Source organism: Rhododendron vialii, chromosome 4a (genome assembly GCF_030253575.1).
Source record: "Rhododendron vialii isolate Sample 1 chromosome 4a, ASM3025357v1".
Classification (NCBI taxonomy): Eukaryota; Viridiplantae; Streptophyta; class Magnoliopsida; order Ericales; family Ericaceae; genus Rhododendron; species Rhododendron vialii.
This window is the reverse complement of record NC_080560.1, coordinates 1,513,576-1,535,107: the sequence shown is the minus strand read 5'-3', so window position 1 is coordinate 1,535,107 and position 21,532 is coordinate 1,513,576. Positions and strand designations below refer to the sequence as shown.

Sequence of the window (21,532 nt, the reverse complement as noted above, 5' to 3'; positions counted from 1 at the left end):
TCGCCGGGCCCACTCCGGCCACTGGACGGCCAATCCGAATAGTCCAAAAATTCTAAAAAAAAAACCAAGTGGGCCCATGCGAGAATTAACGGCATCCGACGTGTGTAGGTGCTCGATCCAAACTTTCATTTTTAACGGCTCGGATCATCTAATGTTTGAAAGTTCGGATTGAGCACCTACACACACCGGATGCCGTTGATTCTCGCATAGGCCCACTCGGTTTTTTTTTTAGAATTTTTGGACGGTTCGGATTGGCCGTCCGGTGGCCGGAGTGGGCCCGGCGACGTGCGGTGGGTGGTCCGGTGGGGGTTGCTTCAGTGGGTGTATCATTTCCAACATGTATTTTAAGAATGAAAGTGAATGTTGCCCAGGAAATTTAATGATGTCCATTTATTCCTGAATTTGACTTCATCACACGTGTTACCTGTCCTTCATCAGACCAACAACAAAGTCAATTTTAGCTTCTTCTTTTTTATTTTATGTATGGTCGGATTAATTAGCATTATGCAAAAACACAGAAAATAAGTAAAATTTTTATAAAAAAAAAAAAAAAAAGGACAAGTAACGGTAGGAGAGAAAGGGTGAATTGGTAATTCGGTGAAGAAGGAGAAGTCAGGTGAATAGGTGGAGCGCCGCATGGGCCAGTGGCCCCACACGGTTTAAGCCCACGGACCACGATGTGGCTTTTTGTGATGAGACGACGAACCTAATGCTGTCATCAATTTTTCCCAACACTGTGGGCCCTTTTTCCCCTTGAAGTTGGTTTCGTAACTTTCCCCAAATAAAACTCCTACACCGACAGGGCTGCGAATGGACCGAGTTGCTCAACTCTTAAAGTTCGGCTCGACCTGTTTTGTAATTGAGTCGAAGGCTAGGTTTTTAAGCTCATGTAGTAAATGAGTTGAGTTCAAATTCAAAACTCCAATTTTTATTTATTGAAATTCGTTTAGTAAATAAATCGGACCCAACTCTTTTAGTAAAGGAGCCGAGTTCGAGCATTATAAAGTTTGGCTCATTTAACTTATACATGCGATGAATTGCACTATGTTTGATTAGAGTGAAATAAAAAGTATAATAATAATGATAACTATTTTGATCATTGAATGAGAGGAGAATCTAATCTGTATAGGGCGAAAGCCAATTCCACCCTCCATGTGGTATTCTTTAGTACCTTAGTCGTATGCTCCTATAATCCTTCTTATGGATGGCTCCTTCGCTTCCATTTTCAATTTTCGCTTTGCGATCACGCTCTCAATACTCGGCAGTTTGAGTTGTTTTGGATGACGTTTTCATTCTCGTGCCCTCGCTCTCGTATGTGCAAGCGCATGATGTGACTAGATTTTTTTTTTCCTGTTGATGTGATTAGGTTATTACCCCATATATATGGTGACTATTTCATAAAAATAGTTTAGAATCATGATTCAAATCCCTTCCTTTTCACTCAACAAACACCGGATTATAATATACAAAAAGTAAATACTTTGGGTCTCTATTTTTTCTAATCCCATCCTCTTAAAAGTTCGGACCGACTCTCAATACCGTCAAAAAATCCTTTTTAGGAAGGATCGATTATGGCCCATGGCTCACCATGCTCGCTAATTTTATTACTAGTTTGAGATGTTTTTGCCACTCTTTCGCTTTCGTGCTTTCACTCCCGCTCACGTGCATGATGCGTCGACCCTTTGAATGTTAAAGTTCGAAACAGTGAAATAGAAAGACTGGATTTCGTTAAGGGTAAAAATACAAAAGGTAGAACTGAATACTTTTTGACTTTAATTTCCCCACGGTTACGCCACCGTATATGCAGGGCTTTCTCTGGGGGTTCTGCTCAACGCTACCCTACCCAAAGCCAAAATTGACCATTTTTTTTCCCATCTGATGACTGTCTAGAAAAATCTCGAGCAGAATATTTATATGGAAAACAAAGTCTACCCCCGCTCTCATTCACCGTTCCCTTCACCTCTCTCATTTTGGACGGTCCGAATTTTAAAAAAAAATTTCCAAGGAAGAGTTTAACTCTTACCTGAAAGAGTTTTTAAAAATCCAGACCATTGATTGTCGAAACGGACAATGAGATTGAGCGTTGATATAGGGGGGAGCTATATAAGGGTGAGATGGGTTTGGGTTTCCTTTTCTTTTTTTCTGGCGTATCCGGTTCTTCTCCGACTGGTTTCCCCAGTTCGGTTGTGTTCCAGTTCGAGTTTTCCTTGGATCTGGAGGGTAGAGGAGGCGATCGAATAATATCGCCGGGGTTCGGTCTCCTCGAAGCATTGTTGGTCTGAGGCTCCCTCAGATCCGTCGGTGTGCGGCGGTGGGTATAAGTTCGTGGTGTGTTCGGCTTTAGTGGCTCGATCTGACAAAGGAGCATGCAGATCTTCGGGCATCATGGGTGAATCAACCAGTTGGTTTTGCTCCGGCAGGAGAGCTGTATTTCTCCTTTTTGTTATTTCTTAGTTGTTGTTGCATTTCCATATTTCAGTTGTGCTTTATGTTTACTGTGGGTTTGAACTGGGGGTTCGTTAGAATTCTCTACTACCTGAACTTAGATTAGTTCCTAATCTAAGCGTTTCGTAGGTTTTGCTTGCAGGGGGTGCCTCAGTGTCTGTGTCCAAGCCTTGGGATTCAGCTAGCCAATTTGCTTCTACTATTTTGTTTTCCTTTGAGACTATTATATACAGTACTGTTTCCAGTCGGCACATGGTATAAAGGTTGTTAGGATCACACAATCAAAATTCATCAGCACCCCAGTCATGCTGTTGTCATAAATCAATAAACGATACTACTACGAATATTAGAGCTTTTATATAACTTAAAGACAGGGCTCGGATCAATTTAACGCTGGCTTGATGTATCCTTCATTCGATTTGAATTTTATAATTCAATCCCACGATAACCTTAGAATAGACATGCACTAATCATTCACTGTCGTTGACCAACTAATTTCCTACTATACCACTCCAAAGATGAGGCTAGTGAAAATAAACTAATCAGTCGAAATTCGACACGTCAAAAGTTTAATGAATTGGCTCATCATAGTCCCCCGTATAGATAATTTAGGGACGCTTTCCTATATATTTAGCTCAACTCAAACTCAACTCGATAAGCTTATATGTACACATTTTGTGATTTCAGGAGTCTCTTTTTTTTGATAACTCAAGTATCAAACTAGAGCTATGATGCACCGATACGGATACCGTCGCACTGACACGGACATGAACACGGACACGGATATCGACATGGGAATTCTAAAAAAATGGGAACACGAACACAGCGGGGGACACGCCACGTGTATATTTATTTATTTATATAAATAAATAAATAACTATAGTATGGCACCCTGAAATTTTAAAAAAATTATAATTTGGCCCCAATTTTTTGTTAAAATTACAATTTAACCCCTAATTTTTAAAAAAATTACAGTTTGGCCCCTACTGTGTCCCATCAGTGTCCGCCTAAAAAATTTATATTAAATTATGGGACACGCCACGTGGCATGTCCTGTACGTGTTTCCGTGTTCGACATTGCAATACTTCGACCTCTAGAGATGTCGGTTCTTCATAGATACAGAGGTATGAAAAGCAACAAAAACAGTGACATGAACCAGTTGTTGAAGATGAAATGAAAAATCTTTTGGCCGCTTTTGCAAATGATCAGAAAGATTCAAATTATGTAGTAAATGGAAAGCGACAACCTGGATTTATGTCATATATAATAGTATGTACAAAATGTCAAAACTCCACTCAGTGACATGATGAAACAACAGATGAATCAAACAAAGATGGTTCCATCACCATTGTGTACAATAAGTCTTGAGAGGAGTACTACAATTTCAAAAGTAATCATGCAAATGACTTTACCAATTCGTGACCACAAAAAAGAAGAAGGTGATTTGGCTTTATTAGTACAGTTGAATTGGTGCAAAGTCAAGTTTCAAACTATAGTATAAAAGTTAAATCAAGCATGTATATATAGTCAATAAAAGCACAGAGATTCCAAGATTATGATATGCTTGGATAAGGACTGACCAACGATTAGGGTGAGAATTCCATGGGATTTAAGGAGGAGTGTAGTTTTCACTCCTGATTTTACCATGTCGAATGTTTTGTTGGAGATTTTTTTAAAATAAAATAAAAGATTGCGGGAGGCTATTTGTGAAAAAGTGCGACACCTTTTCACATGGGGTATGACTTTATATGAATAGGTATAACACCTATTAACTTAGGGTGTGATTATTAGAATGGGGTGTGATTGTTAGGAAGGAATGTGATACATGGGGGTGCTTCTAAGAGGCATGACCCTTCCTAATTAATTATTTTCATGAAAGGGTGCCTACTAAAAGGCATGATCTTTTCTCTTGATTATTTGTCTTCAAAAGACATACCTTTTCTAATGTGTATTTACTAAACACACATCCTTTCACGTAAGGGTGCCTATAAGTCTATAAATAGGCCAATGGTTAAGTCATTCTATACACCAAAAAAAAAAAAATCCAGAAACTCTCCCTCTCTCTGACTCGTTGTTTTCTACGCTGTTATTTCGTTATTCTGCAGAAATGGAATTAACAGTCCTTGGTTCAATTGATTCTCTTAGGCTCGGTATTCTGTATGTCCTTCGTTTGTGCGGACGCAGACAGAAGATCATTGATCGGGCTTTGTTTTATCCTCAGAACAGATTCGCTGTAACCCGGTGCACACCAATTGGTGGGGGCGAATACTGTTTTCGGAAAGCGATGACGTAACGTGACTCGAAGCGGTTTCCATCAGTTTGTTCAAGTTTCAGAAGGCTCCAGATTTTGAAGGTTCCAGTTTTTGCACCCACATGTTTCCCTTCCCCTTTTTCTTTTTCAATAACGGGGGCTATTTGACAGTCTAAACTAGTTTACGCATATCTTAACTAATTCCAAAGATTTAAAGTTGACAAACTGGACAAATGTCTAGAAAAAGCAAGGGTTATTTGATGAAACCTGCAGGCTCGGAGGATAAATCTTTATTGATGTCATGCTCCCGCTCGAACAATCCTATTGTTGAATTTTCCTCGTCCCCGTACCGCTAAGCAAAACCAAAAGGAAAAACAAAAAACAAAAAACTGATACCATACGTAAACGGAATTCACATTTTATATTTCATATCAGTCCTGATCCGAAGTTAACATACAAGACGGTATCTTAATAGCCAAAAAAGCGTGCCCAGTTTAGCCCGCATTTACGAACGTCTAAGAGGGAGGATAAATCACATGCAAACCCAATCGTTGGCGTCATGCGTACGTAAAAAAAAAGGCTTCCTCTTATATCTGAACTGATCAAACCCGGCCGTAAGGTTAAATTTAACCATGAACCGGTATCTCTCCATAAAAAAATCATGACCTATAGCATGCCAGAAATGAATGGACTTAAAAAACATAAATATTAAGCATTCTGAACTGAATAGAACTCTTGAGGGAGGAAGGGGATAAGAAGACTAGGGTCCATGTAAGTGCACTAAAGTCCTTTATTTCTGCTATTCAATGCGTCCAAGTCAATGCATGTTTCCCAATGGTGTACCATTTAGCTGACAAACTAGGTTGGTTAAAATGTACAGTTGGGTTTGTGGGGTGGTGGAAATTCGACTCTAGACTACCCAACCGATTGATAGGTACGTGGCAGGTACCATTTCTAGTCACAATCTCATACGATCGATATTCTCATAGTACTAGTTTTTCTTTGGACGTATTGATTTGACCCCATAAGTGGGCACCGCCACTCAATAATGTGTTGCCGCCATAGGCAGAACCTCGATGCCATTTCCTCAAGCCGTATAGAGGACAAAGTTATACAATGCTCTTGAAGCAAGGCTACGTGGTAGTGCGTTGTGATTGATAAATATTGCGGGACTCGTGACTTTTGTGTTGGTATTTTAGGAGACAAAATGACATGTGGAGTATTGTGAGTAGTGTGGAGCATTGCTCTAAGAGCACTCAATAACCTCTCTTCGTAGAGAGAGCCGGAGTTTCCACCTCCTCATTTCTGAAAGAAGAGTACACTGAGCCGGAGTTTCCACCTTCTCATAGTTGATTCAAGCAGTGCACTAGGCCACCAAAGGCTTGCTTGAAAAAGACAATCAAATACTTAATTGACAGTGTCAATTTAACCATTAGTGTAGTATTCAGTAGCCCTGATCCCTCCAAGTTCTCCACCGGTATAGCTGGCGTTGCCTTTGCAGCAAGAAGCAACTAGCTACCCAACAACTAGCAAGCGCACCAATAAAGAACCTTTTTCAACAGATGAGGATAGGCATATGACACAAGAATCTTCGTCTTATTTCAAATAAGTTTGAGCTCGCATGCGGTCTCCTTGAGTCTATGAATGAAATGGCACGCGGTCTCCTTGAGTCGATTATGAATGAAATGGTATATGTTTCTGATTTAGAGTAACAGTTTTTTGACAATTCCGGTGTTGTTAAGTTGGTGGCAATTTTATCATACAGACCAAGTATACATCCAACCCACGGTCCATAATCACATTTTCTTAACACAAACGTATTGAACAGAAGGAATCGATACAAGGTAACCTTTGGGAATTATAACATGGGAGAAAAGAGGACTTCAGCCAGAAAAGAATCGTTTCCATGATTGCCAAGGAAGAAATCCACCTGCCAGGGAATCCCAAAGGAGAAGCAAATGCTTATAATCAGCTTAGCAGGAAATGAAATTTATCGACAGCTGATATTTGATATCGAAGAAGCAATTTTGAACAGCAATACACTGACGTTACGGTGACACAAACCCATGCAAAAAACACAAATGAACATTGTTTTATGTAATCATACCGCATCCAGGGCAGCGGAAGTAGTACTTTTTGTCTCTCAAAACAAGTCCTGAGCCTCCACATACTCCACACCTTCTCTGAGCTATCTGTCATACAAACAGTATAAGAATTTCAGTGCGCAAACCAGTATTGATGATCCATGAGCAATACAAGAACAAGAAACGTTTATATCAAAGTTCTTAGAGTCAAATGCGTAATGCGAGGTGTTTCATAGCTTATCAGAAGAAGCATAGGGCTTGAGGCGTAAGCATTTGAAATGAGAAAAAATGCACACGCCGAAATGAGTAAAAATGCCAAAAAGGCGCACCTTGGGGGAATGCCCCAAAGCAAATAAGCTTTTGGAGGGTCGGGCACAAATTCGAAGGCCCTGAGACGCTTTTCAATAGCCTAGCCTTAATGTGAGCCTTGAGGCAAGCCTCAACTTAGCCTTTGAAAAGAGTCATATAAATGGATATATATCACCGCATTGACATTGTGAAAACAAAGGCAATGAAGCCCATACAATTCAAGCTGAAGAATTCAAACTGGTATTAGTAGTTAGTTACTGGGCTGATGTTTACTCCACGAAAAAACCGGCCAAATGAAACTTAGTCTAAAGTAAAGACCCAACTGATTTACATCAATCTTTTGTTACAAATTTTATCTTTCATTCTCAATGTTCGCTGTCCCTAGGGCTGTAAACGAGCCAAGCTGAGCTGAGTTGTGCTGTGTTCAAGCTTATTTATTAAATTTTTGGCGAACTCGAGCTGAAGCTTGAACATAGTGAAAATTTAACGATCTGAGCACGAGTCGAGCTAGTCGAAGCTTGGCTCGAGCTCAAACTTGTTCACGATCCTTAACGAGCCAACCACAAACATATATTTATACTTGCATAGTAGAGGAAATTTTGATTGTACATGTGCATGTGTCTTATATGTATATAAGCTACAAGAAAAAGACTCTATTTTGAAAAACTGATACAATTTACTATAGTTTTTGAGTATTGCACAGAATCATAGTTATTTTGAATTAATAAGAAGTAATATAATCTCCCTCCATTAAAAGAAAACGAGCATTATGGAGCCGAGCCGAGCATGCTAATGTTCAGACTTGTTTATTAATTTTTTCGCCAGTTCGAACGCAATAAAAACTTAACAAACCGAGCTCCAACGAGCCAAACACCGAGCCATTCACGATTGGCTTGGTTCTTTTGCAGCACCAGCTGTCCTTTATCAAGATAATAATAACAGCAAGTGTATCTAATCCGTGCTTACAATGTATCATAATAATTTGTACTCACAATTCGTTTGCTAAATTCAATCCCAGCAACCACAAACGGCGTCACACCAGCTGCACAATTACACAGGCTTTAACTCTACCAAAAAGAGATACTCCTTCCGTCCCAAAATGTTTGTCCGGTTCGCAAAACGGAATGTTAAAAATAATATAATTTTTGCAAGAAAAAATTAAAAGTTTTTCAGCAACTTACTATATATCAATGAGTATTTTTAATTTATAAAAAGAGTTTGAAAAAAAAATTGTATTATTTTTAAGATATCGTTTTGTGGACCAAACAAACAATTTGGCATGGAGGGAGTACAAAATTTCAAAAGGGAACAACCCATGAGAGAGAGAGAGAGAGAGTACCAAGAGCGCCGACAACAATTTGCCAGGAAATCTCCGCCTGCGCCGGATCTACGGCAGCCGAGACGTCGTTAAACGCCGCCGTTGTTGTCAACGTCTTGTAAAGGTGCGTTTTGATGATGAAAGGATTTTGTTTGTGTGGGTTTCTGGTAACGAGATTAAAAGTTCCAGATTTTGAATGCTCAGTTATGACCACTCCGCCTCTGTGGAAGATGGTGTTGGCGCAGGGAGAGATCAACACGCCTGCACAAATTGAACCCTCCATTCTCCCTCTCCCTCTCTCTCTCTCTCTCTCTGGTTTTTGACCGACGGCGAAACTGATTTTCAGAGAAAGTCTACCTACGCAATTCTCGACCACAATTTCGTCCGGAGCCGTTCGATGTATATGCATTCATGCACATCGAATGACACCAGACACAACTTTATTTGTATCGAACATCTCCGAACGCAATTGTATTTGAAGTTGTAGTCGAGCGGTGACAGAGAGGGGGCACACTGCAGTGTTCGAAATTGAACCACGTCGGCTTAATTGATTCGGTTGGTCGTTAAGGTTTCAGCTCCAACCACATAAAAAAGCTTAGAAAAGTGATTTTTGCAATTTTTTATTTATTTATCGTTTTGCACTTTGATTCACCACCGTAACCCTCATATTGTATCCCCGTTCTTCTATGGAAAATGCTACGGTGTCCATCCGTCGTTTGGAGACATCGTAACTTTTGGCATAACCGATCATGAAAAGCATAACAAAAATCAGTGATGTGTATAACCAAAATCTTACAAAGGCATAATTCCCAAAATTTCCGAAACGTCTGGGAATTTTGAGGGTTATGCCTCTGTAAGGTTTTGGTTATGCACATCACTAATTTTTATTATGCTTTTAATGGTCACTTATGCAAAAAGTTACGGTGTCCCCAAAATGACCGGAAACACTGTAGCATCATCCTTCTTCTATACTGTTCCAATACAAGAGGTTGGAAAAATTTCATCGTTCAATGCTAGTTCAAATCTTTCTAATCATTTGGCGGGGCTAAACGCACTCTTATGCATTTGTAGCATTCGACGAGACCTTGATCGCAAATTTGACATAGGTGCGGCGGAGTTTTCAATTTAATTATATGGTACCGAAAGCAATGGTCATCTACGGATGTATGAAATCTGAATTTTCCATTTCTCGTAGCCGAAAAATAAAACAAAAATTAGACATAGTTCAGTCTAAAGATAACTTTCTAACTGTTTCTATTAGGAAAAAAAAAAGAGATTTGATCAAATTCCGAGTTTGCCAAACAGAGGACTATTATGGCGCGCACACACTCTCTTTTTCCATCTCCTTTCATAACTATCAATGGACACACTCACTTTCATTTATTTCCAAATATCTCTCTCCCCCTCTCACTTAGAAATGAACTTTTGATTATGGTCTAACGTGAGATTTCACATTGTTAATCTTAGCATCACTTTAAATGGATAATAAAAAAACAGGTAACAAGTTTTGATTGTGAACAAACGTAAATTGGAGAAAGAACTTGGCCAAGGATTGTGAACAAATACGGAGTCTATACAACATTTACTACTCCATCTGAATTGACAAACGTTTTCGGTAGTGAATAAGTTTTGAGAAAGAACTTGTTGCAATCAAATTGTCAGCTATTTTCGATAGTGAATAAGTTGTAGATGAGTACATGAGTTAAAAAGTTATCGATTAGTGTAAACAAAATGATAAAATGGCTTACGTTTTTTTTTACCAAAAACTTAGTGGAAACGCCCCCGGGAACCACAACATTGGGTAATTTCTTGAAAGTTAGAGGGTTTACTCTAATTTTGACATTCTACTGGGTGATGATTCGTTTTGGCGCCTCGGTTTCCCGCCAAACCGAATACAGTACTACTACAGTAGTAGTAGTAAAGTACTAGTATCTTTATCCACAGTTGAAATCTCGAACCGTCCTTATTGCTTTGCGGTTCTTCTGCCATTCGTACCGGAAAATGGCTGACAAGCGTCCGACGAAGCGAAGAAAGTCTTCAGTCCAAGGCGTCGGCCGTCCAAATGCGGTTTGTCATCCCCTTTTACTTTGATACCTGCCGAGGATCAAATTATTACATCCATTTCTGATTCGATACATGCATATACGGTATTTTGTGTAAGAATCTCGTTACTATTTTTGTCTAATATCTAGGGCTCTTGTTTTAAGGCCGTCGAAGATCGGTTTTTTTTCCTTTTTCTTCTTGTTCTTTCAATGGGATAATTTTGTCTCATTCGAGTTTTGAAGAAGGTTTGCTCAACCAATATTGGTCCGCTATGAAAACATCACGAGACCAAACCCCTAATTCTTATTCGAAATTGAAGCGTTTGAGAGGAGATGAAGAACAGATGCAGGATAAAATTTGGAAGCATTATTCATAAAACTGCGGTAACTAAGAGTTGTGAAATACTCTCTCCATCCTTTTTTTAGAGTCAACCATTTTAGGATTTTGGGTTGTCCCTTGTTAAAGTATCCATTTTTGTAAATTTAGTGGATAAAAATTAATACATTTTCCATTTTGCCTCTAAAGTGGATTCCATTTTGAAAAATTAATGAGCAAAAGTATAATGATGATATCTCCATAGAGAGTAAATATAGAAAGTTATAACTTTAAGAGTGTAATGATGATGCTTCTATAAAAAGTTAGATTTACGAAGCGAGACTGTTAAAAAGGGTCAGAGAGAGTACAAAACTGAAGTAATTTGTGGTGTACAGTTTTGTTGTTGTGTTACGAGTCTTGTCCACAAAGCTCCTCCCCATGTGCGTGGTAGGCTCAATCCGTTGGGTAGTATTCACATAGGCCACATCACATCATTTGGGCCCAATATACATTGAATGACTCATATCCACTAAAAAACTTAAGCCTTGTAATAAGTGGTGAGCCACCCACCCGATTGTATATTACGGTCCAACCTTTTTACTATTTACCTGACGTGGGACTTGAATCCTTCACACATTTTCTAGCATATCGAAGATAGTGTCACGTACATAGATTCAAAGGAGCAGAATGGTATTCTCCCTATATGCAGACGTGTAGATAGGATGAGTTTATACTTGATAGCATTAGACAATAACTTGGCTATGCAGAAAAGTTGCTGTGGTGGGATCGGTAGGAATGTTCTGCAGTCTGGCGTTGGTTGTATTTCACAGAGAGCGCACACATACAATACAGTCTGTTTCGTGCTTTCAAGTTTTTAATACGAATATCACCTTCCATTCTCTGGTCCTGCCTTTGTAGTATGATCAAGTAGTTGCAACTTGCAATATTGTTGTCCTGTTCCTTTGACTGCATAACTATATTTCCATTTTCTGGTATGGCTTGCGTAAAGAAAATAGGACAGTCAAGCAAAGATTGTTTAGAGTTGGGGGAAATATCTATTTTTGGTTTCCCAGTTATTGTCAACCAAAATGAGTTGTGTTTCATTATGTAATTGTGCGAATAGGTGCAAAAGTGTTCTGTTGCATTTGCATACTTGGTCTTTTTGTTGGGCTTTGCTTTCGAAGTCAGGAGTTTGGTCTGCTTTTCTCGAGTAAATGGTGTAACTGTAGCTATGTTCCTGCATAATTTAGATGGATAATCAACCAAGCCAGGATCCGTCAGATGATGTCTGGTCAAGGCCAAATTGGCCAGCACGCGTGGAGAAGAGTTTTGTGGAATTGCTGATCGAGGAAATGATAGATCATTTGGACGTGATACCCAGTGGGTTTAAAGATGATGCATGGGATCGTGTATGCACAAAATTCAACAAGGAAACTGGCTTGAACTTTGGTAAGCTGGAGCTGAAGCAACACCTGGCTGTATTGCGTAAACGCTACCGCATAGTGAAACCGTTGTATAATCATAGTGGCTTTGGTTGGGATTATCGTCGAAAGATGGTTGACGTTGATGATGGAGTGTGGAAGGAATACATTGAGGTACGCATTAGTTCCGAGTATTTCTCTTCTGTTGACATATTACACCTTATAAAAGAGCTTTTATAGGTGCATCCTGAGATCGCCCCATACCGGAGATGGGGCTGCCCAACATATGAAGAGCTTTGTACGATATTTACAAAGCCGACAGCCACCGGAGAACATGCATACTCAGCTGGTGACCATATCCCATGCAACCGCAGCAATTTGCAGACAAGGGTGAATGTTAATATTTCAGATGGAGGCAACAAACGCCAGCGGGTACAACCATCTAGCTTGGACAAGAGGAGTCTTAAGGGAGATAATCCAAAAGCAAATGCCACTTCGGACCCCAGAACTATTTCTGAATCAAAAAAGGATGCAAGTGCGCAGAAGGATGACCCATATTCTGCAGGCTGCTGCATGACAGTTATAAATGGAATGCAAGATGTTGATCGACACCTTTACAATGGTGCTATGGAGCTGTTCAAAAACCCAACCTGGAGAAAGACATTCATGTCATTGAAAACTGAGAAACGCCTAACCTGGTTGAAGGCCATGCTCCCCAGTGTTAGTTGATACAAAAGATAAGTGTTAAGGTACTTGATTGTTGGTTCTTTTCTTTTTTGGTAGGAAAATGGGCTATAATGCTTTTGTTATAGTTTGATGCTTATGTGTATTCTCATTCCCAGGATCAGATGTGAGTGTGGTGCATTTGTTGTTAGCAAAAACTGGTTGCATCCCTGCATTTTACGTATGGTTGAGGTTAAAACTTCACTGTTTGCACTGTGAGTCTTGTCTAGGCTTATAATACTTTCTGTGTTAAGGGTTTTTGAAATGGAAGTTTGGTTCCGTCGCATTAAGGCTTAGTAGAAATTGTAGAATGATGCCTAGTGAACTGCAACCGAAGCCTAGCTGGCATTGTGTGATGGAGAGCCGTAAGGCAATGATGTTAGGACTGCTGACTACATGACAGGTTCTACATGGAATAGTCAAACTAAGCTTAGGAATGTCGGTTGGAATTATCAAGTGATGCGATAGGATCAACACTAAGTTTGCCTTTTGGTTTACGATAAAAGAGGAGAGAAATCCATGTTCTTTTGTTTGCATTGTGCTTACACATTTGACAGAAACTGAATTGTACATTAATGCTTTACATGATACTCCATGGTAATCGGTCTCTGCCAGCCATTTTCAGTTTTGGCAGATATTATTTATTAGTATAGACCTACCAGAACTTCACAACATATGATATCAACTATCACCATTTCTTTGATAGAATTAGTTGATTACCTTTCTATTACTAGCACATGGGCACGAATGATAACAAACCTGAGTACTATATCAAATGAAGTATGGGAAATTTGTCTTAAAGAAAAAGTTTTACTTGCAGACTAGTGAGTGAATTGTGAACACGAAAACATCAAAAAATAAACCACCTATATTGCAACTGTTTCCCTGATCTTGGTGAATTCTTTTTGCAGGGGCACTTGCAGTGAACAACACCGGATACTATTCCAGGACTACGTAGACCTTTTGTGCAGGTTTTATCAGCCTATAATATATTTTAGCAATAGAGGCCAACAGGGTAGCTAATACTTTTGGGCAAATTTTTGTTGGAGTTCCTTTTTGGCATCAGTAGTTAGCTGCCCCTAGCAATGTGTATATGTTTCTCTTCATCTGTAGCACAACTAGGCCTCTCTTTTTATCCAGGTGTACAAGACTCGGAGCTTTTCTACTACCATATTTCTTCTCTCTATGAATGAAAGTTGTGTTTAGAGGAAATTTAGAGCTGCAATGTAGCATGGAGGATACTTTATCATGGTTATTCCAGAATCAGTTTGGGGACACTGAGAAAACTAGAGAATTAGAAACAGCTGCCATTCTCATTTTACAATGAAGTATTGGGATTAAGTTGTAGATTTGTCTGTCACTTTGGTTAGCAGGATGAACTATTGGAGTTTGACTCCAGCATTTTCCCTAATTGTGAACTGCCTTTCATAACTTGTTATGAAGTTTTCCCCCCAGCAAGCCTCTGTTTGGTTTGATGTAATTCCATGTGCAATATTTTACTGCGAAAACATTCTTATTCTTCTTAGTTTTTGGTGTTTGGCTAACTCTTTAAATATTATCCACCTTCTTCTCCTATTCCATGTTTCCCCAATCATTGGTTTTCAAGTTGGTTCGATACTAATCCTAAAAAAGCGTACCAAGTGTAGCATCATGAGAATACAAGATTGAGCCAAAAAACAGACTTACAGAATGGAAGTAACACTTACTGAGAATAAACAGAAACTCAAGTAGCAAAATAAAACAGAAGGGCCAAGAATACCACAAAAGTCAACCAACATTTCCATAGGATACATTGCACAATTGGCAACAGAAATGGCCAACTGAACAGACAATCTGCTTATTCATACTGATTGTCATCTTTGTTTTCCAAGAGGATGTAAACCTTAAAAACCCTAGCCGTTTGCTACTTCTTGTACCGAGCTACCTCTCCCTCGTTGGGGAAGAAACCCATGAGCCTCCCACAAGAATTCTGGTAAGCGTACATGAATCCTCCCAGTACACCAATCAAACCGCCAGTCACCATCGAAGGACCCCTAATGTTCGGCTTAATTCCTACGGATCAACCGCACCAACAATCAGATAAATTTTGAAAGCTTCCACTGAATCATAACAGTAGAAAAAAACACAAATACACATATAAGGCTATCTCCAATCGTTACATTTTCCCAAATCAACTTGGAATCTAAAATAGATCAAAGTTTGACTTGATGCCACAACCACTCCATTTGTTCTTCATCTAACTTGTTAGTACTAAAAACCAACGAGGCTGACGAGTTGGTCAGAATCCTTGCACCTCGGTAGGAGGTCAAGGGTTCTGTTCTTTCTTCCTTCTTCTAGCATTAAGACTTTGTCTCTTTATTTAGAGTTGTATTTAGAAACGTTGGGCTTATTAGATTTTCTTATTACTTGGATATGAACTACTGCTAATTATCAAAAAAGAGAATTTTTTTTACCAAAAACATTTCCCAATCATCGAAAACCCATTTGAATGGCACCAATATTTACTCTTTTAATCATATATATCAGCTCTTATCTCACCCTAATTAGAACAAAAACTCCTTAATTTGGTAACAGGTTGGTGAAATGATTGGACCTCGTCTAGTGCCCATTTGCAGATATTTTAAGTATACATCCACACAACACACACATATATGTGTTTAGCTATTTATATAGAGGGAGAAAGGGGGTACCGGAGAGGTAGCCGACGGTGACGGAAACGCCGGCGATGGTGGTGAGGCGGAGGTAATCGAGAGTGTTGAAATTGGCGACGGTTTTAGTGAAAGGAGGGTTTCGATCTATGACTGGGTACTCCGGCTTTGCCGACGCTGTGATGTCCGTATTCATCTTTCTTCTTCTTCTCACTCCTTTTGGCTGTTGCTTCAAGCTCGAACTGATCGACTGTTTCCCGAAGAGAAAACAGATCAGATGAGAATTTGTTTCATGGGCCAAATAATAGGCCCAGACCACATTTCCTGGCAAGACTTTTGGGCCAAGTGAATCTGAAGTGTGGGTCTCGTTAAAATATGGGACCCCGACTTCTCTGCGGTCCGGATTTGGACCGGAAGAAGCAGCCTCATCTCAATCGTCCATCTCGATGATCAATGATTTAAATTTGTGAAGAATTCTTACCAAAGCGATATGTTTTTTGTATAGTTAAAAACTTGTCAACAAATATGAACCACTAAGAACTTTTTTTGGACGGTAAAGATTGCAAGGATTGCTCTGCATAGTCCAAATTCGGATTGCAGAGAAGCGATAGGTGAGTGTTCTTTCAATTACTCAGTAGCTCGTTATCTTTTAAGGTAAATTTGATCCGAGAATCACAGGGTATTTCGCAATGGCTAATATAAAGAACCACAAAATGATCAAGAAAGTAATAATCTAGTATTTGAATTTTTAAATTTATTTTCTTTTCATTATTGGTTTACTAACATAAGTAAAGACAATTAAGGCAAATACATTTTCAAAAAGTTTTTTTTTGGCAATATTGTATACATCAGCTGGTGTTAGTATAGAGGGTTTTAAAGGCTATTCATAACTTTGAATCCCAAATGCCCACGTCAAACACATGGAGAAAGACCAACTAGGCTAAAGCCCATATTTTCAAAAAGTTACATGCCTTTTTTTCTCATCTCCCAAATTTTTTTTTTAGGAAGAGCAAGAAATGCATTAATAATAAAAGGAGAGTATAATTGTGCTGTCACCGATACATTTATAAAGACACGCCAGCAATGAGTGAAGACCAAACTAGGGTCTAAGGAACAAAACACAGCATATTGAGCTGCTAAACAGAAAAGACATAACTATTATGCTATCGCCAGAAGATAAAGGCTAACAAGCGACGAGCGAAGACCAAAGAAGAGCCTAAAGAATGGAATATAATGTGAAAGCCAATTAAATGCATGTAAAAACCATGGCTTCTCCTTTCATTTCATGTGTTTCACTTCTCTCATCTAACTTTTTACCGTTATTTTCTTCCTACTAATAATCAACTCCTCAAAAGAGTTATCCCTCATCCCTGATCAGTTGACCATGAGGAGGGCTCTTGAGGCTTTTCGTGAATTTACAGAGTGTAGCGTGCGGAATGGCAAAAGACTTGGGCTTATAGAGTGTTTTGATCGAATCAGATAGTCAAGTGGCCATCAAGCTTAGCGTATCCAAATTGGTTTTCCACCGTGGGACGTTTCTGCAGTGGTTTGGGACATCAAAAGGTTGAGTGTGGAGATGAAGATCGAGTTTGGCTGGATCAAGAGGACAGCGAATGCCCATAGTTTTAAGGGCTTGCTACCTGTTGGTTGGGTGGCCTACCCCCTAGTTTTGTTCCCTCTGTTCTAGTTAGGGATTCTCTTATACTTCTTTGTAAGCCCGCTGGGCTCATTTTAGCGATTAGGGAAAAAAAAAAAAAAACCCCACTAAATTGTGGGATTTTTATAGTTGTTATCGGGTGATCTTGGGAAACTGTCATGTAGTGTCTCAACACATTTATCTTTCACACATTTTTTGTGGAACTCATTACTAAGGCCCTGTTCCGCTAAGAGAAATAAATGTCTATTTTTTTGAATTAAATGTGATGTATTGCGAGAGAATGATCTGTCTCGTAAAACGAAAAAAAGTACTTAAGAAATAAGAACATCAATGGAACGAGACCTAAGTGCATGAACCTCATAAAAATGAGTGATTGAAAAAGGTGTAAGGGCACCAAGACCACGGAATAAATACTTCGTGTATAAGCCAGTCATTCTAAGCACAAACGACACAACCAAAACAACAAAAGAAGTCTCGGTATTCTTATCCACCGCATCACCACCAAAGCAATTTGGATTCAGGCGGGCAGTATGTTTGTTTACCTCACATATCTGGTTTTGTTATTTTGTCCTTGAATTTTCCTGTTGTAGTATTAACATGTCACTAATCTCCCTCTCTCTCTCTCTCTCTCTCTCTCTCTCTCTAACCTTTTAAAGATTCAACAATCATCCGATGATATCAAAGTGCAAAAGCACCAACCCTGACGACAGTCCGTGGGTTTAAGATTGTTAATGGGACCGATTCGCAAACCGGAATTCTGGTTCCATTCTGATTCGCATCGTTTCACCAACCCGATACATGTGTTGAGTAGATTATAGGTTCCACTAGTTACCACCTTATGAATTGTATTATAGAAAGGATTCAAGACCTGGTTCAGCTACCTGAGCAAAAAAGAAATATTGTCGTAGTTTTTTTTTTGATCGGCCAATATTGTTGTGGTCTTTAAAATGTAATATATACTACGGAGTATTAATTAATCGCGTTGAGTACACTTTGATGGGAACACAGAGAATCGGAACAGCAATGGAGGTATTGGAGTTATCATCTGAAGGTTTATGCAGCCCAAAATGGGTTGGATTACTGGTATCAACAACCGGTCAGCTAGAGAGGGATTACTGGTATCAACAACAGGTCTGCTAGAGAGGGATTACTGGTATCAACAACCGGCCAGCTAGAGAGGGATTACTGGTATCAACAACCGGTCTGCTAGAGAGGGTTTGATTTGAACCTGGCAATTGATCTGGGATTGAAAGATGTGGAATTGGAGGCTGGAGGACAAATTGAGAAGCTAAATTTTGTCCACCGTAATTCTAGAAGGAGCTGCAGAGATGCGTGTTGCGCGAGGTGTGCGATCTGGGACGTAACTTGGGAAGCCTACCCTTCTTTGTGTTTGTTTCCTGCGTTGCAAAAAGATAGTTGCTTGTTTTTGTTGAATTCTTGTATCATCAATAAAATCCATCTACGACCCAAAAAGGACACAACACCTCAATAAGAGTATGACTTATGTACTTCTAACATTTTAGTTGCACACGGAGCGGAAAAAACGCGTCTTTAGTTTCGCATCAACACAGAACTATGCATAGAGCTCTAGCCTCTAGTACTATGCATGAAATAGTGTATGGCACCTTGTCAACACAACTTATCTAAGCAAATAAGAGAAGCAATATGAATAGTATCTGTTTTTGTGTCTGTTTATTCTTTAGCATGAGAGTTAGATGAGTCCTACACTCAACAAATTAAATACAGCTACCTGATAATAATACCCACACTAAACCTATGTAAGATAACCTTTAAAAATGGGTCTAAAGTAATTCTGCCTTGGAGGAGTAGCTTGTTACCCTTAAAAAGGGCAGAAACATCCAAAAACTAGAGTCATTTCTCCTCCTCGCCAAAAAAAAAAAAAATCTCTTTTTTATTCGATGTTAGGGGTGTCCAGGCCAACTGACGCGCACCTTAATTGATCCCCTCCGGTCCACGGAATTCACAAGAAAGTACTTTCTTGTGGCCTGATATCAAGAATCGAACTTTGGTCAATTGTGTGGCGAACAAACCCACTTGCTGACCGGACTAACCCTTGGGGCTCAAAAAAAACATCTTGCAACTCCAAGACAATACATTTTTTATTTGGTAATCAACAAATTCATTGAAAGGACATCCAGGGATGCCTCCCATGTACTCCAAGACAACACACAAACTTAGTGAAAACATCAGCACCAAAACTTATTCTACCCTTTTCTTGTCTTCACATTCCCCACCCTTTCCTTTTTCCCCCAACCACCACAAAAAGAAGACCATGTACGAAAGGTGAATAAGTAAGTAGAAGGGGAAAAAAAGGAATAACATACCTCCAAAATCCACCCAAAAAGGAGGCACCATCTTCTTCAAAGCCCAACAGCTTTCAAGCCATTTGGGCCGAAAGAGCGCTATTCTTCATTCCTTCTACTTCACCAAAGAAACCCTTCCAAAAGCTACCCTCCAAACTCTCTCCCTGGCCTTTCTTCCCACACTTTTCTTAGTAGTCTTTCGCCTCTCTGCGCAATTACCAAACCTACTCTCCTTAGATTTGCGTATGACATTTCTTTCTTGGACGTAAAGCTGAAGAGGCCCCGGACACCCTGTATTACAAAAGAAAAAAAGAAACCGAAGAGGCCGATCCCACCCCACCTTCACATTGAATTTTAAATCAATCAGAGGGTCCAAATGCATGCATGAGTAGTAGCAATAAACACCCAGCTTCCTACATATATGCATACACCCATTTCAGGAGGACTATATTCCAGAACCACCATCAACAAGTTTCAGTTGCTTGTCTGAAATGAATAAGCAGAGCTGTGACTCACTCATTGTTCATTCCTCCTCCATTGCTCTTCTGCAAGAGAGGTTCAGACAATTGCAGAGAGCAAAGGAGATGAGAGAGGGGAGAGAGCTATTGAGACAGGTAACTGAACCTGTTCATGACAATTCATCCATGTGCCAAGACCCATCTAGAGTACTGTTCCAATCTGAGTTAATCCGTCCTCTGAGGCTGCCTCTTCAAGGTTCCCCCTCCTCCTCCTACCAGAAGTCGCAAAGCAAGCAACCTGATCTATGGGCTGCTGCAACTCCTCCAACTTCAGCAAGTTTACACTATATGGAGACAGTCAAGCACAGATCATCAAGTAGCTTTCAAGAGTCAGATATTGATACTTCTCTTCATCTGTGAAAATATTTATATCTTGGTTTATTGCACATCCCCATTCCTGCAAAGTGTGAACTCGTTTACCTCCTTGTTGCTGTAAGAATGTGAATAATGTTAAACGACTATTTACTTGGATGGTTGTGATCATCGTACCATGTTCATTCATATGATATAGCCGTCAAGAAAGCTTGCCTTTTGCTATCATTCGATGTGAAACCTCATCTGTTCTTTTCACGAACCAAAGGTGTTACCTCTTTCGCCTTCAATGTCACATCACCATGGTTTATCCGTTAAAACCGAACTGCACCACCTTTCTGGCATTATCTGTCAACTAGTTCAAATATAAACTATGTAAGCTAGGAAATACTTACATTTACTATTAAAACACCCAAAATACCCAATGCTAGCCTAATCCACCAACCCATCAGTAGCCAACAAAAGTCCCAAATCCTATTTCCATTTACTAATTCATCACTGCACCATAGTTTTTCAAGACACAAGGCATCCAACCCATGCCACCACAACACTAGATTATCACCTCATCACACCATTCAATTTTCTGCACTACTTCCATCACCCAAATCACCCCTTTGGCAATTCACAACACACACACAAACCACGCACAGCACTCTCTCTCATCATCATGTCACACCCACAAATAAAACCCAATGCATTATGTAGACACCCCATTCTGGACTGTCCAGAGAATGCTATTTTTCGATGTTTTATTTTTCCAATGATGATTATGGTCGAGAACAGCCTGAGGATGATGGTGTGTTTGAGCTTTGAGTGTCCCGAGCCTCTTTCGAACCCATTTCAAACCCTTCAAACCAGAGCCAAACAGCCCCAGCAAAACTAAACTGGCTTACGCCATTGATCCCCTGGCGCACGCCAGTTAACTGCCATGTGTCGGTCATCGACCATTGACCTAGTTAACGCTGGCGCACGCCGGTCCATATCTGGCACACGCCAGTCAAGCCCAGTCAAATCAACTTTATTCAGCCACATGGACGAGACTTTTGTGCCACCTTGACGTCGGCCACAGTTTCCCTGATGATTATATCGTCCAGGCCCGTTCCCCCTCTCTCCTACACCCTCCATCAAGCCAAGTCCCATGCATTTAATGCATGGGAGGCTCCT

At 39.8% G+C, this 21,532-nt stretch overlaps 4 protein-coding genes and 1 long non-coding RNA gene across 8 annotated transcripts; 3 read left to right on the top strand and 2 right to left on the bottom strand.

Annotated features, from left to right (window-relative positions):
* Positions 1-6,373: 6,373 nt before the first annotated feature.
* On the bottom strand, positions 6,374-8,906 carry LOC131322365 (uncharacterized). Of its 3 annotated transcripts, XM_058353666.1 has the most exons (4): positions 8,429-8,906; positions 8,082-8,131; positions 6,804-6,888; positions 6,374-6,626 (listed from the first exon to the last, which is right to left on the bottom strand). In XM_058353666.1, exons 1-4 carry the CDS (start codon positions 8,814-8,816, stop codon positions 6,580-6,582), a joined length of 570 nt encoding a protein of 189 aa, XP_058209649.1. In that variant the 5' UTR covers positions 8,817-8,906; the 3' UTR covers positions 6,374-6,579. The 3 variants fall into 3 exon arrangements, with proteins under 3 accessions (XP_058209649.1, XP_058209647.1, XP_058209648.1); XM_058353664.1 differs by lacking the exon at positions 8,082-8,131 and having other exon boundaries at positions 8,429-8,868; XM_058353665.1 differs by lacking the exon at positions 6,374-6,626 and having other exon boundaries at positions 6,822-6,888; positions 8,056-8,131; positions 8,429-8,858.
* A 1,437-nt stretch (positions 8,907-10,343) lies between these two features.
* LOC131322364 (uncharacterized) lies at positions 10,344-14,121 on the top strand. 2 transcript variants are annotated; one of them, XM_058353661.1, is made up of 4 exons: positions 10,344-10,474; positions 12,016-12,360; positions 12,427-12,935; positions 13,821-14,121. In XM_058353661.1, the coding sequence occupies exons 1-3, from the start codon at positions 10,409-10,411 to the stop codon at positions 12,913-12,915; spliced, it is 900 nt and encodes a 299-aa protein (XP_058209644.1). In that variant the 5' UTR covers positions 10,344-10,408; the 3' UTR covers positions 12,916-12,935; positions 13,821-14,121. The 2 variants fall into 2 exon arrangements, with proteins under 2 accessions (XP_058209644.1, XP_058209645.1); XM_058353662.1 differs by having other exon boundaries at positions 10,371-10,474; positions 11,995-12,360.
* A 470-nt stretch (positions 14,122-14,591) lies between these two features.
* Positions 14,592-15,895, bottom strand: LOC131322363 (NADH-ubiquinone oxidoreductase 20.9 kDa subunit-like). The gene is made up of 2 exons (XM_058353660.1): positions 15,600-15,895; positions 14,592-14,961 (listed from the first exon to the last, which is right to left on the bottom strand). The coding sequence occupies exons 1-2, from the start codon at positions 15,751-15,753 to the stop codon at positions 14,813-14,815; spliced, it is 303 nt and encodes a 100-aa protein (XP_058209643.1). The 5' UTR covers positions 15,754-15,895; the 3' UTR covers positions 14,592-14,812.
* Positions 15,896-17,425: 1,530 nt separating this feature from the next.
* On the top strand, positions 17,426-18,742 carry LOC131322362 (uncharacterized). The gene is made up of 2 exons (XR_009198818.1): positions 17,426-17,742; positions 17,871-18,742. It is a non-coding gene; the product is annotated as an uncharacterized LOC131322362 (long non-coding RNA).
* Positions 18,743-20,029: 1,287 nt separating this feature from the next.
* LOC131322603 (uncharacterized) lies at positions 20,030-20,416 on the top strand. Its single transcript, XM_058353976.1, has one exon. The coding sequence runs from the start codon at positions 20,030-20,032 to the stop codon at positions 20,414-20,416; it is 387 nt and encodes a 128-aa protein (XP_058209959.1).
* Positions 20,417-21,532: the final 1,116 nt, after the last annotated feature.